Source organism: Mesoplodon mirus, assembly GCF_964341445.2.
Source record: "Mesoplodon mirus genome assembly, chromosome: 3".
NCBI classification, from domain to species: Eukaryota; Metazoa; Chordata; class Mammalia; order Artiodactyla; family Ziphiidae; genus Mesoplodon; species Mesoplodon mirus.
Genome location: NC_138978.1, coordinates 174,234,715 through 174,258,388, shown reverse-complemented (window position 1 = coordinate 174,258,388; position 23,674 = coordinate 174,234,715). Strand labels below are relative to the sequence as shown.

The window sequence follows — 23,674 nt, the reverse complement described above, 5'->3', positions numbered from 1 at the left end:
GAGCATGAGACACCGATGTTACCAACTGATGTAGAAAACAGTGGGCTCCCCTACAAAAGGAAACCTCTGGATTCCCCAGTTGGTGGGGGGTTCCACATTCAAGGCTCCAGAGATTCAAACATTCTGCTAATAACCAGCTCCAAACCCGCCCCCCCCTCAGCCCTCTGGAATCTTCTCTGAGCTGCCAGCCCTTTGCACTGAGCTCAGAAGCTCAGGTGAGGTTCATAAAGATAAGATGTGGAGTCCTAGCCAAAGGACACGCACGTTGGACAATGCAAGGGCTCACCCCAGAGCCCCCAGAAGCATTTATTTGAGCAAGTTGTCTCTTCACACAGCCAACACCGTGGCTGTGCGCGAGCCAACGGCAGGAGGGAGGGAGAGTAGCTCTCTTCGCAGTAGCGGACCCTCTGCAATGGTCCCGTGTGGCAGACCCAGATCAACACCCAGGATGGTGACGTTTTCAACAAGAGGCCACACTCGGGACACTCCTCCGGCCCCTAAGAACAGCAGCCCCTCAGAGGGGTTTGCCCAGCTTGACCTCGCTGTCCCCCCAGGTCCCCACCAGGCCGACCCGGGAACTCCCGCAGCAGGCTTAGGGGCCGAAGGAAGGCAGGCAAGCCAAGGGGCCTTCCTACGAGCAGCCACTGCAGACAGCAAGCAGGTGAGGCACTATCTGGCCAGGGAAGTGAAGGTCAAGTCAGGCAAAGACCACGGAGAAGGGAGCAAAGCCGTCACCCGGGGCCCTCCCCCAGCCCCACGCTCCGACTTTCCAGTGAAAACTGTGCCTCGCCCTCTACTCACATTGTACACGACTTCATGCGGGTTCTTCTTCCTCTGCCGGGAGAGACGAGGGGAAGAAGTTAGAGATGGAGAGACAGGGATCCAGGCCAGGAGAGTGTCAGCGCCCTCCCCAGGCCCCTTCCCCACACTCTGTGGGCTCCGCCATCCGCCCGTGCCCTCCTCGTGCTCCCGCAGCTGTGCTCCGCCACTCACAGGCCCTCACGGCGATACCACGCCTCGGATTCCCTCGTGCACTCGGACACGCTCTCTCACGCCCAGGCTGAGCTCTGCTCTTAAGAAGACCCCACTCGGGCCTCCTCCAGCCGCTCCCCTCCCCACAGGGTGTGGAGTCTACAGCCGAGAAGGACAGAGGTGCTGGGAGCCCGGCATAAGGGCCTGCCTGCCGCGTCAATGTGTGTGAGGCCCCTTGTGATGCAGGCGGGAGCCCAAGGGCGAAGGAGGAGAGAGGCAGCGGCAAACGGAACCCCCATCTGCCTGCACGGCCAGGCCTCTCGCACGTCAGGGTCCGGCATAGTGGCAGCGTGTGCTGGCACTGAGAAGCCCTCTCCTCACTGCCCAGCTGAGCCCCCCCACACACACACACGCAGAAACAGCAAGGCCGTACCGGTTTCCCGCCCATCTCAGGGTCCAGGCCCCCTCTCCTATCCAAGACGTCATACTCCTCTCTTCGGCCTAGATTAAGCTCCTGAAACAGAGGGAAAAGCGTCAGAGACCGGAAAGAGAAGCTCAGGAGGATGGGGCCAGTAGGACTGGGAGTTCCTTCTGGGTGGTGGCTCACAAAGGAGCACGGACTGGGAGACCCATCGGCTTCCGTCATCTCGGAGAACCTCTCAAAGAACTTATTACCATGGCGGCGGGGGTGGATCATCAATTCAAAGTCCCATTGCACGGAGAGCGTGAAGTCGCTTCTCCACCAAAGGGAAGATTCTACACTTTCCTCCTCCACTCCACCCCTCCAGCCTGAGAAACCGCTGCCAGGCGGGGGCTCGCTAGGGGCAGGCCCTACACTGCGCAGGCGCTTGCCGGGCATCACACCGCTAGCTCGCCGCATCCTCAGAGAACCCCCCGCAACCCGAGGCAGGCACCACGACTATCCCCGTTTTCGGGGTTAGGAAACTGAGCCCCAGGGAGGTTAAAACAACTTGCAGGGCTGACAGCCGCGGACGAGACCTACAACCGAGCCCCGGCCGCTGTTTTCCCCACGTCCCAGCAGAGGACCGCACTTTCTCTAGACCGGGCTCTACGGGAGAGGCGGACTTACATTATAGACCTGGTTCTGGCCCTGCTGGTAGGCGGGGACGTCGGCACTCCTGCTGAACTGGATGGAGAAGAGAGAAAGCGTGTTACTGTCTGCGCAGGCAGCCTCGCTCCGCTCCTCGACGGCCAACGGCGCGCGCCCTGCCTGCAGGGGGGGCTGGGTCCTTGCGGGAGCCGGTGGCGCGGCAGCTTCTTTTCTTAGCTCAACTGTCCTTACACTTCCCTGAAGTCAAGCGCAGCCACCGCAGGGGTCGGCGGCACTGGCCGCAGCTTCCGGTCCCTGGCCCTCCCCTCGCGCGTGCGCAGAAGCGCCAGGCTCGCGGGCCGCGCCCCCTGGGTTCCGGAAGGTGCTCCAGGCCCCTCCCTCCCAGGGTCTCGGAGGACACCTCGAGGAGGATGGTGGCTGCGCAAGGTGCCACCTCCTATCTTGACCTCTGCAGCAGGGTGCTTTCCGTGTGGCACTGTGTCCTGAGGACCTGCCCCGGGCGCATGGCCTCAATCTGTTTTCAGTTCATGCCCGTCAGCTGAAACTGCTCGGTTTTGCAGATTCAGAGCATTGGGAACCACCTGAGAGATCATTTAGGGCAGCGTTGCTCAAACTTAAGAAAATCCACAAGACACTGTTTCTTATAATAAAATCTTTTGCCAAAGTCCAAAATGCGAACGAGAGATGGGTTGAGGCACGGAAGTCATAACGACTGAGGCCTCCGTTCCGGAAGTCCTTCCACCCTCTGCCCATGCCACGGCCACCCCCAGCCCCAGCCCCTCCAAGAAATGCAGGGTCTGCAGGGCGCTAGGTGAAAACCCACGCTCTGAGCCAACCCTCCCTCGTACTGATAAGCAAACAGGTTTGAAGAGAAAAGGCGGGCCGAGCACGGGTCAGAAGTTGGACAGCAGAATCTGGAAAGAGGTCCCCACCTCCCCGCTCTTCACTGCCTGAAGCATAGCCCCCTTTCCTGCCAGCAGAGACCCTGCCCTGGGACGCTCTGATGTTCACACATCTGTGTGTCTCCTCACTAAGGGGCCAGCACGAGGCTCACCATCCCACTCTGTCCCACTCAGCCAGACATCGCCCCCTTCCCCACCCCACCCCCGCAGTGGGCACACTTGGCTGGTCCCTGCTTTGCCCATGTACACCAAGACTCAGGTACCACCCACGCTTGAGACTTCCCAGCACCAAGGCCCTCTGAACATCCACCGAGCTGGGGAGCCCATGCCCTCCCCTCAGAGCCCAGTGGTACCCACCTTCGCTCTCAGGAACAGGGCAGTGACAATGACACCGTAGATGAAGAGGATCCCATCCAACAGGTAGCATAGTTTAGGATCGAGTAGGCCAAAGCTCTGTGCCGCTGTGTCGAGAGATGAGATTGGTCAGCCAGGCTCAGGTGGTGGAACATGCCCTCACAACCCCCGGTGGGGGGGGGGGTCCCCTGAAGGGTCAAGGAAATCACGACAGGGTGCTGGGTCCACTCTCCATACCCCACCTGCACAACTTCTCTTCCCACCTTGGACCAGCCCCTGGGAAAACCTAACCTGCCCCAACAGTGGACATGGCACCCGGTAGGGCCACAAAGCCTGGAAAGCAGGAAGGTGAATGGAAGGTGAAATTGTCCACCGTGCACAGGGCGGCTGCCTCACGACACGGGAGCCCAGCTGGGTGTGAGCCCCATCTGAACCACGCATTCCGGAAGCCACCCCAAATTACCAAGGGGCCCCTAATCCCTACTGCCGTAACAACCTTGGTCAAACTGTCCTGTGCAAACTGGAGTACGATGGATTTGGGGAAAGAGGTACGGTAAATATTCTGGTTAAATAAAAGTTAGCATTTCTACTTGAAAGCTCACTGCGCTGAGTGAGGAGACACGGATTTCAGTCTAGACTGTTCTTCCTACCAGGTATGTGTGCAGCAACTCAGGTGTAAAACGGGGCGTAGTAGGCGTCTCACTCCGCCCCTGCCTGGTATCAGAGAAGCAGCGGTCCCGCGGCCACAGTCTCTCCCGGGCCCGGGGCGCCCTCCCGTGGCCGCCTGCAGGACTACGTCGGGGCGACGGGAATGGGATAATGTGCACTGAAACAAGGTCTCATCCTTACTAGTTTTGTGACTTGGGGCAGGTTATTTACCCTATTTCAGCTGCCTCTTCTGTTGACCAGGGTGAAAACTGTAACATTTCCTTAGTGTTTACTCGGTGCCGGACACCGCTTTGATATAATAACTTGTCAGATCCTCCCAACAGCCCCCCACGGACACCGAGGCACAGAGAAGCTCCGGTTTCGCCAGGAGCACGCACACAGCAAATGAGAAGCAGCCCAGGACAGCCCAGGCAGCGTGTCTCCTCTCCTTTCCCCCACCGGCTTCTGCCACAAGCCCTGGCAGCAGGTGATGCAAGGCTGCTCCAGAGTCCCCACCTCCACCTCGTGACTCCCTCTGTCCCCAAACCTTTGACTCCTTCCCTAACTGTGGGGCCCTCCTGGCGCCGGGCAGCTGATCTCTCTGTAAACTTCCCATAGCCCCTTCTCAGAAACCATCCACGAGCCGGTCTTCCTGAGCAAAGTCCAGCCCTGACTTGGCAGCCCAGGTCCAGGCCCCAGCACGCCTTCTCCCCACACTGCCCCTCCTGCTCTACCCACCTGCCTTTGCTGGGGCTGGTTCCTCTTCCCCGCCTACCATGGCTAGCACCACCCGCTCCACTCAGCTGCTGGAATGGGACTCAGGTTCCGCCATCACAGCCCCTAGTGAGAATTCAGTGTGTGATGGATTGATGGGTTATGAAATTCCCCTCCATCTAGGCTGGAGTAAGTGCTGGAGAACAATGGCTGCATCTCTTCACGCTTGCCTCTTCCTGCACCCCCAGCATCAGAGCACAGAGCACAGGGGAGACATTCATCAGATACATGGAATTTTCAGGGAAGATGCCAGGCCCCCTACACGAGGTTGGCCTGCCTTCTGGCCCTGAGGCAGTGCCGGAAGCCCCTGCTGACCAAAGGTGGGTGTCCGAAGTCCTCGAGGAGACAAGCCAGCCCCCAGCAAAGGCCACCAAAGCTGGGGTGAAGGTTTTTCCTTTTAGGACTGGAGAGGAGGTGACAGCGGCAATTTATGGGGGTGGTTGAGATTCAGAAAAAGGGTTGGGAGGCAGTCACTCAGTTGCCTGTCACATAAGATGAGAACAGAAGAATTACCGGACAGTGAATTTATAACAAACAAGAAGAAATATTTCTTGGTGTTGTGCAGAGCCAGTGCAGTGGGGGAGGGGATTGGGCGCCTCCCCAGAGATAAGTAATAGAAAAAGGTTTTCTTTCTTTCTTCCTTTTCAAAGAGCAGCATGATTTTATGACCAAAGACAAGTATGCTGTGTGTGGTTTGGTCGAGGAAAGGGTATTATTAATAGCCACATGCTTCCCAGGGTAGGAAGCTTCCCTCTGCCTAGTCCAGCTGTGCCCATGCAGGGAGGAATGGGACTGAGGAAGGCAGCGATCATCCAGAAAGCTCCCTGAAGGGACCCAGGACCTAATTCAATTACGTGACTAACTAAATATTTATTGGCCTTTTGCTTGATGTCAGGGGATATTGAAGTAGAAAGAGCCCTGGATTGGGTATCTGATGTGTTCTAGTCCCTCCCCTGCCACTAAGTAGCTGTGTGGTCTTGGGCAAGTCCCCTTACCTCTCTGGGCTTCAGTTTCACCATGTGTAAAATGGCAGATAATCACGTCTATCTTAAGGGTGTGGTGAGAATCAAATGAGAGAATGTATTGGTAGGTGTTTTTGTAAATTTCCCCCATAAGGCTAATGATGTCTAGCATTTGGGTAGGGTCTTCTGAGTCCCTGCTCTCATGGAGCTTATGGCTTAGCTCATGAGGCCACACCCAGGGTGGAGGGGCTTCCCTTGAACAGCAGGCAGCTTTCCAAGATGACAACTCAAAGGCAGGAGCCATAGACACTCCGGTTCCAGCTTCTTCCCAGCCCCCCACCATCCCCAAGGCAGAGACCTGTTCGCCTCCTTCCATGAGCCATTTGTCATGCTGTTTCTATCCCCACCACATTCGGTCCCAAAGAGAGGTATTTAATGGGGTTATATGGTGGCTGTTTTCCTAGACAAGTGGAGAAGCTGTTTTACTTCACGCTTCCCATCCCCTGTCCCAAGTCCACAGCACCCCAGAGAACCCCAGCATTTGAACTAGTACCCAGATACTGATTGAGCATTCTCACTCTCAATCCTGGCTGCATATTAGAATTAGCCCACTCCCTTATGCCCCCAGGTTCTCATTTAATTGGTCTGGGGTAGGGCCTGGGCATGAGCACGGGCCAGTGCACAGCAGGGTTGAGATTCAGAGCTGCAGCATCACTCGGGTGCAGCCTTCCATAGTGATACAGCCATACCCTATAACAAGTATAAATTCCATGCCAAACAGAGACAAAGAACAAAATTAAAGACTCACATGCACTGTAATTTTTGTGTACTTCTGAACTGTGTATTATTGAACTTCTCTAAGTCTCAGTTTCCTCATCTGTACAATGGGGATAGTAATATTACCTGTCTCATTAGGTGATGGTGAAGCTTAATTAAGATAATTATCACGGGGTGCAGGACCTGGCATGTAATAAGTGCTCCATACATCAGCCATTGTTATCACCGTGATTTTTTTTTCCAAATCACCACCAATACATTTATTTGAGGAAGAAAGGGTCAAATCATATCAAGACCTTTTAAACTGGGTAGGACTAGGGACACTGATCTGCCTAACTTCTGGGTGTTCACAACTGCACAGGTAGCCAGATCCTGCACATGAGGCGACACAGATTAAACCGATGAGCATTTGATGAGAGGATGCATTCTAAGCAGTCACGTGATTTCCCATTCAGGAGGTGCTGCCTTCCCTTCATAGCAGAAAAGCAGTGTTGAGGAAAATGAAGACAGACCCTAACAGTAGCCTCCTAGCCCAGGCCTGGACATGATGGTGACCTTGTGAAAGGGGATCTCACCCTATTGACAAAGCAGGAAAGCGATGCTCCCAGCTGAGCTTCAGGGTGAGAGCTGGGGGTGGAACCTGAACCCATGATCCTTTTTCCATCCAACCTGGGCCTCCACAAGCCACTCTGTGGGCCCCTGCACAAGGCAGACTCAGCAAAGCTGAGAAAGGGAATCCTTCCCCAATTCCCCAGCCCCAGTCCACATTACCCAGGTGCAACAGGTGACCCAATCCACGGGCCACAGCCCCAGGCTCCCTGGACCCCCACGTCCGGACAGACACATGGCAAATACGGAAACTGAAACCCAGCTGGGCTGGAACACATCTAGGTGCTGCAGGGTTGGAGTGGTCTTACAGGTGCTCCAGGATCAGGCCTCACGCCAGGTGGCCAGGCTGAGACAGGGGCGATTTAGAGGTGATTCCAGTTACTCCAGTGCAAAGCATGACCCTAATGTCACCTGGAGAAAAAGCAGGCTGGAGCTTCAGAAGAGCTGGCCCTGCATACTCAAGTACTTCCCGCAGTGGATCTGAGATTAGAACACTGGGGACAAAAGGGGACCCAGCCTGCAGCTTGTGTTTGCTCATAGCCAGGAGACTGCCTGCCAGCACACTCACTGCAATCCCCACCACAAACCTGGTGCCGCTCCAGATGGCCAGGGCCTGGCTGAACCGGGAACCTGGATTCCAGGTGTTTCCCAGCCCCCCTGTCATCACACTGTCATCCATCAAGTAGGCACTGGTGAAGTGGGCCGACAGCATGATAAGCTGGAGCCTTCCTGCCAGGTAGCAGGTGTGAAAGGAAAATCAAAATTGTGTCAGCATTGCTAAGAGAGCTCTCTAAAATGGAGCCAGGAGACCATTAAGAAAGTATGACTTATGCACATCTCAGCCTGGATGGAATCTGACCTTTTGACCTGATGATGTCATCCAGAACACCTGCTAGAAACTCAAGATACTTTTTGGACCCTTACCCTAAAATAACACATGACAGTCTATCTACTTATGGGACCCGCACTCTAGAACAACTTGAGATTCCTTAAGGACAAATAGTTTCCAACTCATGTCAGAATCAATCACAGTTCTCTCCAGGCAACTCTTAACAGCCTGATGGCTGTTCGTCTTTATAAGTCCCTGATGCTTTCTCTTCCTCTGAACACTCTTTCAGGGTTACCCAAATCTGTGTCTCCCGAATTCCAGTACTTAAGACCCCAAATAAACTCTTTCCTTATTTGCAGCCTCCTGCATTATTTTTTGGTCGACACAGGATGCCTGGAACACACCCTGTGAGACTCCAGGGGAAACCGGAGTCAGATCACAGCGTATCTGTCCATACGTTCATTGCCATCAAAAATGTTATGAGTCTTATTAGTGAAAGTGAGCCCAGCCACCTCTATACACTCTTTTGTCATCTTCATAAAAGCCCTGAGTTCAGAAAGTTTCATGGCACTGACCATTAACAGGAAGATTCTGGGGCCCCAGAAGGCAGCCTGGAGGAGACACCTGTCCTTCACAGGGTCTGGTTTCTCTGGGTGAGATGTATTTGAATTGTGTTGTTTTTCTGTCCCCCAGGCAGACTGTAAGCTTCCGCGAACACAGAGGACAGGACTTAATCAACCTGGCCCTGCTGTAGCCCGAAGCTGCAGACACACACTGGTACCCATCTCCCCCTCCAGCAAGTCCTTTTTAGGAGCGGAGCATCTGCTGAACTCCCTCACATCCAACTACTAAGGATACCTCCCATTTGAACCCCAATCTGTACTTTTAAAACGACTTCCTGTGCCTGATCAAGTTTGATTCTCATGAGAGCCCAGAAGGTAGGCAGGGTGCTATTATTGAGTCCAATTCACAGGTTGATAAACTGAGACCAGAGGAACAAAGTACCTCCCCTGAGGACACCTGCAGACTAGCAGCAGGGCTGGATGGGATTACTGAGTCTCCCAATTCCAGGCACTTGTCTAACCTTTCTGCCTTAGGTGCACCTCACCTTTAGGTGTAGGACACAGAGTTTTCGCCTAGCTCTGAATTCACAGCCCTTACTGTTTGCTGGCTTTTGACACTGTCACAGCAGTTTGTGAACTTTTCACATCGTGTCTCCCTCCCCGACAAGCCCTGGAAAGCACAGATGATGCATTTTGGTTTCACTAGCTTATTTCCCCTTCTCACCTAGCACATATGAGGCCCCTTGAGAAGAGGAGAGAACATAAGCCTTAGAGCCAGAAAGGCTAAGATTTAAATTCTGAATCTGCTTCTTACTGGCTTTGTGGTTTGGGACGGCTTTCTTAACCACTCTGAGCTTCAATTCCTCCATCTGCAAAAGGGGTTTTAATAACAAGACTGACTTCACAGGATACTTATGCAGATGAAATGAGTAACAGTGTGTGGAGAAGCACCCTGCCTGGTGGCACATGCTGAGCCCAGGGGTGTCAGGTGACCTTCTTTGCCACGATAGAGGCTCTGAAGGTACAAGCAGCAGCAGGAGTGGACCAGGACTTCCCACCCCGTCATGCCAAGGTTGGGGATGGAACCTGGTCAGCTTCCCCAGCTCAAGATGGAACAACCCACCTTTCAGGGTATGTGAGGATAAAACCAGACAATGCATATGTATAAAGCACTTGGTATAAAACAGGAGCTCAGTAGTGTGTGGATATCCTGAGAACTCCTGGCTTCACCAAATGATAACGAGGTAACTTACACTTGCACTGTGTCCAGTTTAGAGAACTCTTTGTCCTTGTGTTATCTGGTTTAATCCCCAGAACAACGCTGTATGATATGGGCAGAATGACTGCCAGTTCTATTCAGAGGAGGAAATGGAGTCTCAGAAAGATCACTCAGCGAGAAAGTTCCCAAATGTCGTCTGATGCAGTCTCTCCACTTTATCCTGGTGCGTCTGGGGTTTCTCTCATTCAGAGCTTCCTACCTTTAGTAGGAGTTTCTTCTCTAATACCTCCAGCCTCTGCTTGAATAGCTCAGGTGACCAAGAGCTCGCCACCCATCAATTACTGGTGAAGAGCTCAAATTTTCGGAGCTTTTAAAAAACAACTTTGGGGCTTCCCTGGTGGAGCAGTGGTTGAGAGTCCGCCTGCCGATGCAGGGGACACGGGTTCGTGCCCCGGTACGGGAAGATCCCACATGCCGCGGAGCGGCTGGGCCCGTGAGCCATGGCTGCTGAGCCTGCGCGTCCGGAGCCTGTGCTCCGCAACGGGAGAGGCCACAACGGTGAGAGGCCCGCGTATGGCCAAAAAAAAAAAAAAAAAAAAAAAAAACTTTGGTCTTAGTTCTGCCTCCAGAAGCACAAAGAACACAGATTCTCCCACGTCTATAGGGCCTTTAAAATCCCACCCATGAACAGCTTGTCTCTGCCTTCATACGAAGCACTTTAGCATCACAGCAAGAGTTAATCCTTTGAAGGTAGACAACTTGAGACCTGGCTCTGCTGCTTAACTAGCTGTGTGAACACGGGATAATCGTAGCTACCTCCCAGGGTGGGTGAGGTAAATGGGACGGGCTGGTAAGCTCTCACTACGTAGAAGCTAATGGCATCAATACTAATAGCCTATGATTCAGGTAGGAGCAGCTTCCAAGACTCCTGATCTCCCTTTGCATCTCCAACCTTGAGCCCAGGGTCCTGCTGCTGCCCAGCCCCACCTCCAGACTCAGACACAATCGGTGATGACATTGCAGGCCAAGAATTTAGAAAACAGGAAGTCATGTGTTTTCAGGAAGGCAGTGGCAGAGCAAAGGGGGTACCTCTGCCGGGTGTGATGCTCAGCCTGTCGACCGCAGCCTCATGGGCACCCAGGGGAGGGCATGGGGAGTTGCTCTCTTTCACTGAGCAACTAACTTTCACTGCAGCAGGAAAAATATAGGCTAGACACACAGGGTAATAGTTATAACCACTAGCTGAAGATTTATTTTGTGCCAGGAAGCATGTGTGAGTTTTCTGATTTGATCCTTACAGCAACTATGATTTTACAGCTGGGAAGTCTGAGACTTGGAGAGGTTTAATAACATGCCTCAGGTCTAGAGCCAGGGTTGAACCCAGGCCTGTCTGAATCCATAATCCAGACCCCATGTGGTCCAGAGTCCTAACCACCATTTGGTAATACCCTTGGACCACTTACTGGTCTTCAGGGATGGGGAGAAGGGATCCTCACCAGGCTCTGGAGACCTTCCTTCTCAGAGGATCCATATTAGTAGTTGATGTCCTGAGTTTACAAATGACCTTCTTTCTTGGAGGAGGCAAGGGGCTGAAAGGTCTGGGGGGTTAACAGGTACAGCTGACCCGCTGTCAAATGTGAGGCCAGGGGGCTTCCCTGTTGGCGCAGTGGTTGAGAGTCCGCCTGCCGATGCAGGGGACATGGGTTCATGCCCCGGTCCGGGAAGATCCCACATGCCGTGGAGCGGCTAGGCCCGTGAGCCATGGCCGCTGACCCTGCGCTTCCGGAGCCTGTGCTCTGCAATGGGAGAGGCCACAACAGTGAGAGGCCCACGTACCGCAGGAAAAAAAAAAAAAAATGTGAGGCCAGGACCCACACTGGTCAATGCCCAGAGAGGCTGACCCACTTGGAGACATCCTAATCACCTTGACCTGCAGAACAAGTCTATGTCATTTATCAGTACCATGTAATTTATTGCTAATCGCTTTAATTTGCCAGTCTCCTCAACTCCCTCCTAAGTGTTGGATTTCAAATATTCATGTTTCATCGTAAAGCTAATCATCTGGTCACAATCATCTACAAATTATTTCCCCATAGGCAAGGATTCTAAGGGAATGGGGGAAAAAGGGAGCTGTTTGATTTCATAGAGATAACAGGACTATAAGTAAATATCTCCCTTTCTCTGTTTTTATTTCCATTAAATTTGTTATGTTTGTGCAATAATTTAAAATTTTTTTCTGTGATCACTTTTTGTTTTCAAGTAAATCTACTCATTATAAAAGTGCAGGAAAGTAGAATAAATCAAAATCACCCGTAATACCACGTTCAAACACAGCTACTATTAACATGATGGCAGATTGCCTTCCAAAGCGTTTGTTATTTATAAACTGTAATCATCCTACATAAAAAATCTTTCCCTGAAAAAAACATTTCAGTTAGTGTTATAATTTAAAATTATATTTCCATGTTATTTCACATATTCATATTTCATGTTACTTTATAGTTTTACTGAATATTCTTTTTAAAGGTTGCATCATAATCCTTCCACTATTTATTTAACCATTCCCCAATGGTTGGCCATTTGTTTCCAATTTTTCACCATTGTAAAAAATTCTGTGATGAACTGCTTCATTCCTAAAGCTTTTTATAGGTTTAGAATTTAGTCAGTAATACTTTGGAAAATGAAAGCTAAGACAACTGGTCCAAGAGAAAAATCAGCTAAAGATATAAAAGTAGGCAATTCTCAGAGAAGGAAAAATAAATTGCTTATAAGCATATAAAAAGACACTCAATCTCACTACTGGTCAGGTAAATAGAAGTACAAAATGACAAAGAGATGGATCCCGTTTTTCATAGCTGGTTAGAAGACCACAGCTGTGAGGGTTTGAGGAGGAAGGGCACTCCTGGCAGAGGGACAGCAGGTGAAAAGGTCCTGTGGTGACCCCAAGCCTGGTGTGTCTGAACAGAAAGGGAGTGGGTGTGGCCAGGGTGGAATGGAAGAGGGATAGTGCTAGAAGATGAGGTTAGAAGGTGACAAGAGGGTGGGGGCATTCGTTAGAACCTCTTTGGTCAGTGGATTTTACTCTTCATGAGATGAGGAGCAATTGCAGGGTTTTCTCTTTTTACAACAAATACACATTACTTTTGTAATGTCAAAAACATGAATAAGGGCTTCCCTGGTGGCGCAGTGGTTGAGAGTCCGCCTGCTGATTCAGGGGACATGGGTTCGTGCCCCGGTCCGGGAGGATCCCACATGCCGCGGAGCGGCTGGGCCCGTGAGCCATGGCCGCTGGGCCTGTGCGTCCGGAGCCTGTGTTCCGTGGCGGGAGAGGCCACAACACTGAGAGGCCCATGTACCACACACACACAAAAAAAACATGAATAAAATTTAAAAGAAAAAGATTGAAGCCAATTGGATAAATGGGGTTCACAGTTGCCTTGGGCCCTTGGGTTGGCTGGAGATGCAAGACAGGTGAGCTGCAGGATGGGCCTAAGATCCAGGCTGCACTCCCAGGGGGCCAGCCTGCTCTGTGAGGTCCTCTGTGATTTGCCTTCATCCACCCGAATGTAGTTACTTTATCTTTTTCTGCCCTCGTCCCATAAACGAAGCTCTGGTTTCCATGCAGAGAGTGGTTGATTTCTGCTGAAGGGTTGGGTGCAAATCCATTCACTCTTTTGCTCGCTCATCGTTCATCACACTTATGACCACAAAGCCTCTGTTTCTGTTATGTCTGAATCGTGTCCCCTCAACATTCGTATGCTGAAGCCCTAACCCCCAGTACCTCAGAATGTGATTGTATTTGAAGATAGGGTCTTTAAAGAGGAAAGTAAGTTAAAATGAGGTCTTAGGGTGGGCCCTAATCCATTATGACTGGTGTCCTTATAAGAAGAGGCGATTAGGACACAGGCATGCATAGAGGGAAGACCACGTGAAGATACAGAGAGAAGATGGCCACCTACTAGCCGAGGAGAGAGGCCCTTAGAAGAAACCAACCCTGCCGACACCTTAAGCTCAGACTTTCCAGCCTCCAGAACTGTGAGAAAATTAATGTCTGTTGTTTAAGCCACTAAGTCTGCGGTACTTTGTTACGGCAGCCCTAGCAGACTAATACAGTTTCCTTCTCTGAAAACAGCCACCATAATTCCTAACTTCTGAGGCATTGTAAGGAGGGGGCATATGGCATGTAAGCAAGAACCTAGCACAGTGCCTGATACATAGTAAGTACTCAAAACACCGTGATAGGCCATCGTTATTAGCAGAAGGTGCAGGCACTGTGCTAGGCAGTGGGGAGCAAGTAAAGACACAGATCTAGCCTCACAGCTGAGTAGGGCGGTGAGCAAGTAAGCGGATCTTCCCATTAGGAGAGATGCACGGGGCGCTGAGGAGACCCCAGGGAGACGACGCCCTCATCAATGCTCTGGGAGTAAAACAATGGCAGGCAGTGATCTCCCTTGGTGAGCAGAATTCACGTTTCAGTTCGTTCCACTCATTCCACCTTCCCAGCAGCCCCTCAAGGCCCGCGGACAAGTCTCTCAATTTAGTGGACAGCACTTGCTCTGTACCAGGCACAGTTATAAGCAAGAGACACACACACACACACAGAGAAATATATACGTATATGCGTATCTATACATACATGCATGTATGTATACATATACATCTATATCTATATCTATCGAGAGAGAGAGGGGGAAAGAGGGGCTCATTCTTCCCCCTTGCTGCCAGCTTGGACCCGTGCCTTTCCCGGTTGGCTCCAGGGACTGATACTATAACAACTGTGGTCATACCAAACAGGTGCTCTACACTTTCCAGTTACAGAACTCTTTTACGTTCTTGATTTCATTTGATCCTAACAAGAGTGAAGTGAAGTGAAGCTAGGCAGATCTTATGTGCTCCACTTTGCAGATAAAGAGTCTAAAGGTCAGGGAGGTGAAGTGACTCTCCTGAGGTCCCCAGGTGCCCGTGGCGCAGAGCCTAGAGGAGAGGCCACGTCTCGCCAGGCCTCTGTTCTGTCACTCAGCACACAGCCCACAGCCCTCTCATTACGCTCTTGAACGTTAGAACCATTTAGAAGAAATCCACTCTAGAGCAAAACCCTCATGTAAACATTCCAGGCAGGATTTTGCCATTTCTCTGAGACTTTATTCTGCAGATAAAGTCTCACAGTATGCAGAGATATATGCACAAAGATATTTATTGCAACGTTATCTGCAGGAGCAGAAAAAAGAAAAAAAAAAAAAAAGAAGAAGAAAAACAAGGTAAACGTCCACCAGCCAGAAACCAGATAAATAAATTTTGGTGTATTCATGTGCAGGAGTTCAAAAAACCAAACACAACAGATAGTTCTGTGTGTGCTGCTGTGGAAAGATCTTCAGGATAATCAGGTGAAAGGCAAGCTCTGGAATGGTGTGTTTAATATTTGTGTATAAAAAAGAAGAGGTATATTATGTAGGCTGCATATGTACACTTATACGGACACAAAAACGTATCTGGATGGAGTTTCTGTTTGGGATGATGAAAAAGTTCTGGAAACATTCATGATTATGATAAATCTCTCCATTGAGAACTCTAGTTTCTGTAAACGTGGTTTGTGCTTTTCAGTGTACAAGTTTTTGCACATAATTTGTTAAGTATATCCCCTTTGTTTGAGGAGAAGCCACTGGCCAGGAGAAAATATTTTTGAATCACCCATATAAAAGAGGATTGAATCCTGAATATATAAAACTCTAAAATACATAAGGAAGTTGGGGAGGGAAATTGCTCTGTATCCTGTTTGTGATCATGGTTACATGAATCTACCCAAACTTTAAAACTCAAGGAACTACACACCAAAACTAGTGTATTATTAATTATTATTACTATTAAGTGTGTAATTTCTTTAAAAAATAAAAAGTCTATAAGACAGTAAAAAAAGAAAAGAAAAAGTTCTGGTAACAGACAGTGATGATGGTTGCACGACATTGTGAATGTATTTCATGCCACTGAATCGCACACTTATAAATGGTTAAATGGTAATCTTATATCATTTATAACTTACCACAGTAAACAAGTATCTATATCTATCTATCTACCTATCTATATATCTGGATAGCTACATACACAAAATATATTTTCCATGGTTAACTCTGGAGAGGAATGAGTAGAGGAGGAGGTCCGGAAAATTTTACATATTTTCTGCTTTGCACCTTTTTGTGCTCTTTGAAATTCTATGATACTATATTACATTTATAATATTAAACGACCCAAACAAAAACAAATAACGTGAACCCTTAAGTCAAACCAGGTGTGTGCGGCACAGTTCTAAACAAGCAGAAAGTGGAGGGACAGGGACTCGTCCATCTAGCAAAGCACCTCGAAGTTGGCTGTGGCTCAGTACATTTCCAGATTTGACTTGCTGGCGTTTGGAAGTATTTCAAATATACAGAAATTTTCACTCTAGTGGCCTTTTGGGAAATGTTAATACATTTATGCATGAACATCAAAACAATTACTGCTGATGAAGAGCACAATCGTCATTGTTGCTATTATTATCCAGTGCTGCAGAAAAGAGATGTTTGCATACGCAAGTCCCTCCTGGCCCCATCCCTGACATGAGCACCAGCCCTGCCAGGTGAAAGCACCTCTGACCCACGGCCTCGCTCCAGCCATACCACTGCCCGCTGGCAGTCGGGTACCCAAGAAGCCAAGCAGGTTTCCGGGCATCAGGAGCTGAGCTGCCTGAACAATCCACGGAAGACCATAGGACAGAAGGGAGGTAGAGGGGCCATCCCTGCCGCCCTCACCTGCCCTCTGGAAACCAGCCTGCTGGCCCCAGGCGACTGAGGGTACCCCCTTGGGGCTCCGGCAGCACCCACAGCAGAAACCTGGGTATCTATCTGCTTGACTGATGCGCCCTCCAGCTGAGGGCTCCCTGAACCCAGGGCCATGCCTCCTCCACCTCTGTAGACCCTGTGATGGGCTTCTCTTGCTATACTGTGGCAGGCTGGGGGCGAAGCCCAGGATGAGGCCCCGCTGAGCAGCTTCCCACTGCATCAAGCTTCAGCTTCTCCGAGATTTGGGGAGGACATGCTATTTCGGTTGGAAATCAGACACAAGTACTTTACGGGGTAGAGTAAACAACTCCCCGGGATTTTGAAGAGGCAAGCTTGAGCTTTCTGAGGCCAAGCTCACTGTTCCACGTGTGGAGGTCCCCCCTGAAAGGGGACGGGAAAAGCAGGGGTTGGCTTCCGGGGCTTCTCTAGGGGTAGTCGTGCTCACACCCCTGGGCCCTGGCCACCCACGTCCGACAGAGGTGGGTCCTGCCCAGTCTGTCACAGCCTGCCCGGTGCACTCCGAGGCTGGCCTCTTCTCTCCAGCCACAGCCAAAGCGCAGGTGTGCCGGACCCCACCCCAAGTCACCAACCGAATTCCCCAGAGGGAGAGGAACCCTGGGCGCAGGGCAGGGCTCTGGGACCCTTCCTCCCCACGCGGCCAGGGCGGTCTCCCGGCTCCACCGCCTCGCAGTGCGGTTGCGGGAGCAGCAGCTCCTCCCCTCGGCCCACAGCTGTCTCCTCGCTCGAGGTTTCCTGTCGAGCGGCACCATCCAGGGCCTGGGTTATCACCCGAGATCTCCCGTCTGAACTTGAACTGTTCACACACGCTCAGGCGCCCGCCCCCGCTTGCGGTCCCTTCCCCAGGCCCACCGCCTCTGCGGGGAAGTCGGCCTGGGGCTGGGAGCGCTCGGGGGTGGCTGGATCCATGCCGGCTCGGGGGCTGGGGCCTGAGGGGCTGCCTCCCAGACGTCAGGGAGAACTGTCCAGGGGTCCCCCGGAGAGGCAGGCCCTGCGGCCTGCGTGGGGAGCGGGGAGGGACAGACAGTGACCGGGAGAAGGCCTGGCTCTGTGCGTCCCGGCACACGCGCGCACGTGTCCACCGCACGGCCCTGAGGACACGCTGCTGCCTTCCCATCTGAAGGCCCTTCTGGAGACACAAACCTCCCCCGCGGAGAGCCTCAGTCCCACCAGCGCTGCTTCCCCTTCTCAGAGAGCCAGGAGGAGGTACAGGGGTCTCTCTGTTCTCACACAGGGGGACTCCAAATGTCAAAGCCACCGCTTTCAGAATCCACGGGTGCTTTCGTTTTGGAGCCCTGAACACTCAGTGTCAGGGCCTTCCCGGTGCTCAAGCCCAGCAGAAAGCGAGCCCTGGGGTTCATCCGCCCCTCTGATGGGGCAGCTCTCTGTGGAGCTCCTGGGCACACGGGGACTGGCCGTGTCTGGGCTGTGTTCTCTCTCACCCACCCCAGGAGTGAGGGGCCGCGGTGGGGAGGGGAGTGGCCCAGAAGATAACCCCTGTCGGCTTCTCTTGGTTTCCTCTGGCTTGAACTAACCAGGTCGCGTAACAGGGTATTATGAAAAATACCGATGCAGAGAATTTTGACTGCGAAGGACCGTGAAAGTCAGTTGAGCTAGTTCCTGGGTGAAGAGGGTCTGCTTTACCCCTCTTGGCTGGCAGCAGAGCCAAAGCCCTCAGCAGTGCTTGCCAGGTTGGTTTGGGGCCGGTGTCAGCACCGCCCCAGAGCGTCTGAATTAGAGCCTCTAAAGGAGGGTCCAGGGATCTGCATTTTAACATGCTGCTCCATGTTCTCTTGTACGCTTCACTGCCGGCACCACTGCCTTCTGGGTTGGTTGGGTCTGGAAGATTCTATGAATGCATCCACCCCGACCTGAGCATTTGCAGACAGGCTGCTCCTTGAAGGAAGGCAGCCCCAAGGCTCCCTGTCGTAGACACAGAGCAACCCAACAGGGACCAGTGCCTCCACACTCGGTCACTTTTGTCAGAGGAACTCAAGGGATTACAGCCCCGACTTGGCAGGTCCGTCTTGTGTTCATTCCCCACATTTCATCGTGTTGATGTGTGTTGTGATCTCACGTGGACATCATGCCATCCCTAACATGGCTGCCTGGAGCTCTGCTTTGTTTAAAATATACTAACGAGGACAGTCCCATAATTTCTTTTTCTCCTTCTGGCTCCAGTTTTCTCACATCCAGTCATTTGCTGAGGACCAGCTTGCTGAGTGCTGGGGCCTGCCCCGGGAAGCCCTTGCATCCACCTGTGTCTTGGGAGGCTCTGAACAGCTGCAGTGAGACACCAGCCGTGGCGTCAGGAGCTGGGGTGGGCATCTCACACTGCATCAGCACTGTCTTAACATTGGCCTTGGCTCCTGGTACCAGAGCCACAGCTGCTCTGAGCAATTTGGGGACTCTGAGTGGTTTGCTCAGGGCTGTGTGGAAATAGGATGGGGGGCCTGGGCACCCTGAAGCATGCTTTACTTCCTATTGCAGGGTTAGTTGGCCAGAGAACAAGTCCAATTTTCCAAACATACCAGAATGACCAGCGAAGGAGAAATAATGTTGCAGCCGAAACGGAGCTGGCATCTCACCCCTCTATTTCTCCACTGATTTATCCTGGATGGAGAGGGGGCAAAACCACCTACCACTCCTGGAATATGAGAAGCACTGTGAGGTGAAGCAGGGAGCCTGGGAGAGTGTAGGAGTGAGCGTAGGCTTGTGTATAAACAGGCACTCGCGAGTTTTCCCAAATGCTTCCCACAGCTCGCCACCCAGATCCTGCCTTTCTCCTTCCCTCTGGTAATCCTTTCCAAGCCTTTCTCAGCTCTCCCCTTCCCCTAAGGCTTCCTTCCGCTAGAGCTCCAGCCCACACCAACTTCCATGGCTTTAATTATTTTTTAGCAGCAAGAGCACTTTGTTACTCTCGTTGTGTCTAAGGGGTTCTTTCCTACTCAACTAGATTGCACGATGCTCAAGGGCAAAGAAAGAGCCTAGCTTCTAGTCCTTTAGACTCCACCACTGTAGGAAGCCTAGTGGTAGGCATCACTGGCACTCAGTCATTACAGAATTGTTTGGATGAGTAAGAGGCTGATTGATTGACTGATGGCCATTAATGTATAAAACGAATGAATTTTGCCCCCTACATTTCAAAGAACCTATGAGTTGGAAGAGGCCTGAGAGACCGTTTTTATGGGAGCCTGGGCTAATGCTATTACCCAAAGTATGCAACCTTAGGGAAGTGACTTCACCCCTGGTTTCTTCGCCTCCAGAATAAGGGTATTCATATAACAATCTCTGTGGTTCCTTCCGGCTGTGATCCAGTGTTCAAGCTAGTCATCAGGAAGAAAACTACTTGAGATTTCTTAATGAGCAGGCGTCACAAAGTGTCAGATTCCCAAAGTGCCCTCCACCTTCCCTGGTGTCCCTGCGTGCGTGGCCTTGGCATAAGCATAAGTGAGTAGGATGGGATGTTGCAGCCCCAGAGCCTCCGAGGGAGGAAGGCTGCCAGGGCCTTTTCTCACGGGTGGGTTCCAGGCTGTGAACAGGCCCAGGCCCCTCCAGGCAGGACTGCCACCCAGGGCAGCATTCTACTACCACCTGAACAAACAACAGGCCGAGGTTCACACAGAAAGGATAAGCCTTCTGGGAGGGCCAGCCAACGGCTTCCAGCAACACTGCCCAGCTCACCCTCCCATTAAATTCTTCAGCTTAACAAAACTTTTACTCATCTTTCAAGGCTCAGATCAAATGTTACCTCCTCTGGGAAAACTTCTGGGCTTCCTTTAGGCAGAACTAATCTCCCTTCCACGGGCACCTGTTTCTAATCTACAGGTGCCCGAAAAATCAGGAATCATGAGTTAAATTTATTGTCAAACAGAATATCAGTTACATTTTCAAAAAATACATTCAATATGTTCTCCTTCAACCTTCAGATACCTGTTCAGGTGAAATACTTCTAAATGAAAGAAATAGATCCAATTGTTAATCTTGTTTTTAAAAGGTGTAAGAAATACAGTCCTTTGTCAGGGTTTCCAAGCTTTTTGGACACTCTGTAGTGTATTTCTTGTGTTTGTTTCACATTGACAATTGCACTCATTGCTTTAAACTTAGAAGAATTCCCTGATAAGTTGTCTGGAGGTTGAAGTAAACCCTATGGAGTGTATTGTTTCAACATGTGGCTAACATTCTGTTTAAAAATAAGTTTATGGTAATATTTCTGACTTTGACTCTAGCTTCTGACACATTTTCACTAATTATTTGATGACAGGTCTGTCCCTGTTAAAAATTAAACTCCACAAGATCTGGAATGTATTATATTCTTCTTTATATTTCTTTCTCTGCAATCCTTAGCGAGTGCCAGCACAAAGTAGGTGATCCTAAGTTTCGACGAATGAATAAATGATAAATTCAGCTGGGATTCACCCCAATCCCTGCTCTGGAGCTGAGCCCAGAGTGAGCTCTCTCCCTCATTTCTGTGTTTTCAACTGTCTCTCTCTAATCCCCGAAAGTTTTGACAAGAAAAATAAGATAAAGACTAAGAGCTTTATGTCTCAGCTGTCCAAAAGAAACGTGAGTGGGTGTCAGAAAAATCCACCCCTGTATGCAGCAAGGTGCAGGAAGGGCCCAGCTTCTCACCTTGAGGGGCTGCCAACGAGTCCTGCGGAGGAGCCCTCGGGCGACTTATTTCTGAGCTCCTGTGAGTTGGAGCTGGGTCAGAGCTGGGAGCACCAGGGGGAAGGGCCGCGTGCATTCCCAAGCTTCCTATGCAGGTCCTATGTGAGACAGAGGGGGGCTGCTGCCTGGATTGAAGCACAGCCAGAGCTGGAAGGCTTTCCTGGAGGTGTGTTTGTCACTTTGGCAACCCTTGTGTGCCCTGCCCACGCCCCGCGAGCACTCGCCTGTGACGTACATCGTTCTCATGGATCAAAGGCCCCACAAAGCCTGCCGCCCCTGCAGCTGCTGCGCTGGGGACGCACGCGAACATGGGCTGTCAGCTCTGATGGTGGCTCTCTCCCATGAGAGGGAGTTCACCCTGCGGCTTCCAAGCCAGCCTCTGCCCTCCCTCTTCTCCGGTGGAGGTACCGGTGTGGGTACGCGGGGTGGGACGGGGGGAGCCTGGGTATGTCACCTCCTCTCTTGCTCTCTCAATTACTCCATAGTTAGGGTCCTCAGGACGTCTCACCAGGATTGCCAGGAATCAATGAGATCTGCTACCAGAGCCCATGGGGCTCCTGCAGCACGCTATGGCCCTTCCTACTTGATTCTAAACGTAGATTTATAAGCATATAGACAGAGATGCAGATATCACTATAGAAAAGCAAACGGAAGAAAATACAGCAAACTGTCGACAGTGGCTTCATCTCTGTTTTGTGAAATTATGGGTGATTTAGGGCTTCCCTGGTGGCTCAGTGGTTGTGAGTCCACCTGCCTATGCAGGGGACACGGGTTCGTGCCCCAGTCCAGGAGGATCCCACATGCCGCGGGGCGGCTGGGCCCGTGAGCCATGGCCACTGAGCCTGCACGTCCGGAGCCTGTGCTCCGCAACGGGAGAGGCCACAACAGTGAGAGGCCCGTGTACCGCCCCCCAAAAAAAAAAATTATGGGTGATTTAAATCTTTTTTATGCCTTTCCCTATTTTCCAAGTTCTACAGTATATTATATAAGAATATACAATTTTGAAAAAAGAGAAAATAGTAAAATACATTTTTGATGCCTTTTATTAGCCTCCTCCCCATCGTGGTGCTCCCACCCCCCTTAGATGCACTTTAAGTCAATGAATATCTAAATTATTCTGCATTCTTCATACACACACCAACAGGAGGTAGGTAGCTGATGGGATCCTGGAGTTAAAGGCTAGTTCCAGCCAATTCACAGAGTAGTAGAAGCCCACAGGAGGAAAGGGGGACATTTAGCATGGTAGAAATCACACGGAACTTGCCATCACAGGCTGGTCAGAGCCGAGCCCAGGTCCTCTCCCCGCCTGGGTCTCTTCAAGCCCAGAAGGCAGATGGGAGCACATCTGTCTGCTCATCCCACTCAGGGATTGGCATTCCCCTCTCACATCCCAGGATGAGGACAGGCTGGGGTTTGGGTTGCTCTGGGGTCACAGGCCAGCATTCCTGGAACCCGTCCCAAAACACAGCTCACAGGAGAGGCCTGTGCGTGCCAGGCATTGAGTCTGACTGTGCAGCTGGACCAGTGTGGTTTAGGGAACAAAACCTTAGCAACGGGTGGCAATGCTGGAAAAAATGGTGTCCCTCCCTCGGGTATCCAAACACACAGATGGTGCGCCCTGGATCAGGACCTGGGAGTGGCTGCGTGTGTAATGAGTGGGTCTACACGCACAAGAGCCCATGGAAGACGGCACGCCCTGCCTCTCGGAAGTGTCTGAACCAGGAAAGGAGGTGAAATATTCCTTTGGGCCGGGGCCAAGTCCCTGCTGGGAGAGGTTTGCCGGGGCCCTCCAGACCCATTTACAGAGAAGAGACACCTGGGCCATTTCCCAGCCTAGGTTCCCTCTGTCAGAAGAATGTGACCAGCAAGTAGAAGGCAGCCAGACCGAGCCTCTTCCCCGTGGAAAGGTCTGACCACCATGCTTGTGGGGCTGAAGCCCTTCCAGCCTTCCTCCTGCTTCCCCTCTCCTGTGTCATCCTATCTTCAGGCTGATATACCTCTTCCCTCTGGTTATTCTCTCAGTGGTCTCCTCCCTGCATTCCCCTTGATTCTCCCCACCAGGCTTTTATTTCTCTGTCACCTCTCCACCTTTCATCTTTCATCAAATGGTCCCTTCCCAAGGTGGCATCATTCCGTGTCGCCTCACACAGACTTGCGTGACATGTTGCCAGTAGCCCTGGCCCTAAGGACTTGGGGACTGCTCCATTTGCTTGATCCAACTTTCTGGAGGACGGGCAATCACCCAGCCATCCTGGCAATCCTTCCTAGTGTCTGTGTGCGGCTTTCCTGTGTGACCACTGAGCATGAGCTACTCTGGGCTGGTTAGCATAGAGGCCACACTGTCCACTCTGGTACAGGAATCATCCAGGAAACTGCAGTCAAGTCTGCAGTGTAACCTATGACCTGAGGCCAGCAAGCCTTTCTTAATCCCCAGAAAGGCCAGGTACAGACAGCAAACTCAGAAACCCGCAGTCACATTGCCTGTCCTTTGT

At 51.5% G+C, this 23,674-nt stretch overlaps 1 protein-coding gene across 1 annotated transcript in view; it reads right to left on the bottom strand.

The window, feature by feature from the left end:
- CD247 (CD247 molecule) overlaps positions 1-23,674 on the bottom strand; it is a 76,859-nt gene that overhangs the window by 4,102 nt on the left and 49,083 nt on the right. Inside the window, exons 2-5 of the mRNA XM_082614248.1 lie at positions 3,304-3,407; positions 2,063-2,119; positions 1,406-1,486; positions 802-834 (exon numbers count right to left, since the gene is read on the bottom strand). Of these exons, the coding sequence (XP_082470374.1) occupies positions 802-834; positions 1,406-1,486; positions 2,063-2,119; positions 3,304-3,407 (275 nt within the window). The remainder of the gene's footprint in view (positions 1-801; positions 835-1,405; positions 1,487-2,062; positions 2,120-3,303; positions 3,408-23,674) is intronic.